At 36.1% G+C, this 1,455-nt stretch overlaps 1 protein-coding gene across 1 annotated transcript; it reads right to left on the bottom strand.

The window, feature by feature from the left end:
• On the bottom strand, positions 1 to 1,182 carry LOC132734850 (uncharacterized). Its single transcript, XM_060721713.1, has 3 exons — positions 1,079 to 1,182; positions 671 to 831; positions 1 to 286 (listed from the first exon to the last, which is right to left on the bottom strand). The coding sequence occupies exons 1-3, from the start codon at positions 1,123 to 1,125 to the stop codon at positions 3 to 5; spliced, it is 492 nt and encodes a 163-aa protein (XP_060577696.1). The 5' UTR covers positions 1,126 to 1,182; the 3' UTR covers positions 1 to 2.
• Between the last annotated feature and the right edge of the window lie 273 nt (positions 1,183 to 1,455).

Here is a 1,455-nt window from a genome sequence, read left to right on the forward strand (position 1 = left end):
ATTCAGAATCGCCTCTGCCCATTCTTTCTCCATCCTCCACGACGTTTCATCGGAACGACCTTGACCTCCAAACTGTCGTCTGCAGCATCGTTGGAAGCCAACCTCTTTATGATGCCGCGGCGTTTAGGAGCTGATGCTTCAATCTCCCTGGAGATCTCTTCAATCAAATCTTCGGCTGCTCTAATACCAGATAAAGCTTCTTCTGATAGAGACATAGATGGCGCAGCTGGTAAAGAAATTGCGTCGGCAATCTTTTGCCTCTGTGCCTCCAAGTAAAGGGCGATACCTTAAACAAAAAGCGGACATAAGGTTCTATAATTTTTATGGTCCATTTAATTATATAGTTTACTTTTACATTAATGAATTACAAATTCTTAGTTACGTGCACAGAAGTGGTTTATATGTGAACGAAAATCTCAAATATGCCTTTGTACAGTGTATTATGCTAAATTGGCGCCGCGACCATAGAATGCCTTTTATGTTAAATTTTGTTCGTATATTCAAGTTGGTAATTGTATCCTTAAGGAACGGAACAGATTTTCCATTATTGAAACATGCCTTTAGATTTATAAATTAATTAACATTTTATTCATTTTTTGTTTTAATTTTGCGAAGTACAAATTGTACATGTATATGAATTTTAAGAAAGAATTACAATGTGAATAATTACCAAATTCAATTTTTCGTTTCCTATCATGCCATGCTTTGACCTTTCTCAAAAATGACCTTGGCAATGGAGGAGGGGTTATGACCCTCAACCGGGGACGCTTTGCTGGGGGTAAAGCCTCGCTATCAGGACTGCTAGACCGCTTCCTCTTTCGGGATGCATGTCTGAAAAATAATTTTTAAAATACGTATCAATGATATAAGTAATGACAATGACGGCCGAAAAAAATCTATATTTAATAACAAAATGATAAATATGTGTTGTGAAAGAAACCAAGCATAGATCAACGTATGTTTGTCATTATCTAATCCAAACAAATGAAGTTCAGTTATTTCAATTTGATTGTTCCAAATCAGACCGCTTTTGAAAAAAATAAACAAATCATTAAATAAAATACATGTAAGTACTTACTTTAACATGTCCTGAAGACGTTCAACGCTTTGTGTTGTTTTCTTCATTGCAAAATGTCGTCTGCTTGAAAATTGTCGTCTGCTTCTAAAGATTGCTGTATCTGTTTTGACGTTGTTAGCCAAAGTAACAACGACGTCATGACGACATCGTCAGTTACGTCACAATGTAAATACGTCATTGACGTTAATAAACATCGAAGCAGATCTATATATGTTTTGGGGAAAGGCTACCTATAAATTGATCAAAGATATTTTTCCTGAACGACATTGGCAACTGTACCAGGATAGAAAACACTGTGTCCGAGGTTATAAAGAAATCTTCATAGCTCAAACTCAGATATCAGGCATTTGATTGGTCAGAAATTGCCACAGAATGTT

The sequence above is a fragment of the Ruditapes philippinarum genome, unplaced genomic scaffold (genome assembly GCF_026571515.1).
Source record: "Ruditapes philippinarum isolate M1 unplaced genomic scaffold, ASM2657151v2 ctg10175_1_1_1_1, whole genome shotgun sequence".
Lineage (NCBI taxonomy): Eukaryota > Metazoa > Mollusca > Bivalvia > Venerida > Veneridae > Ruditapes > Ruditapes philippinarum.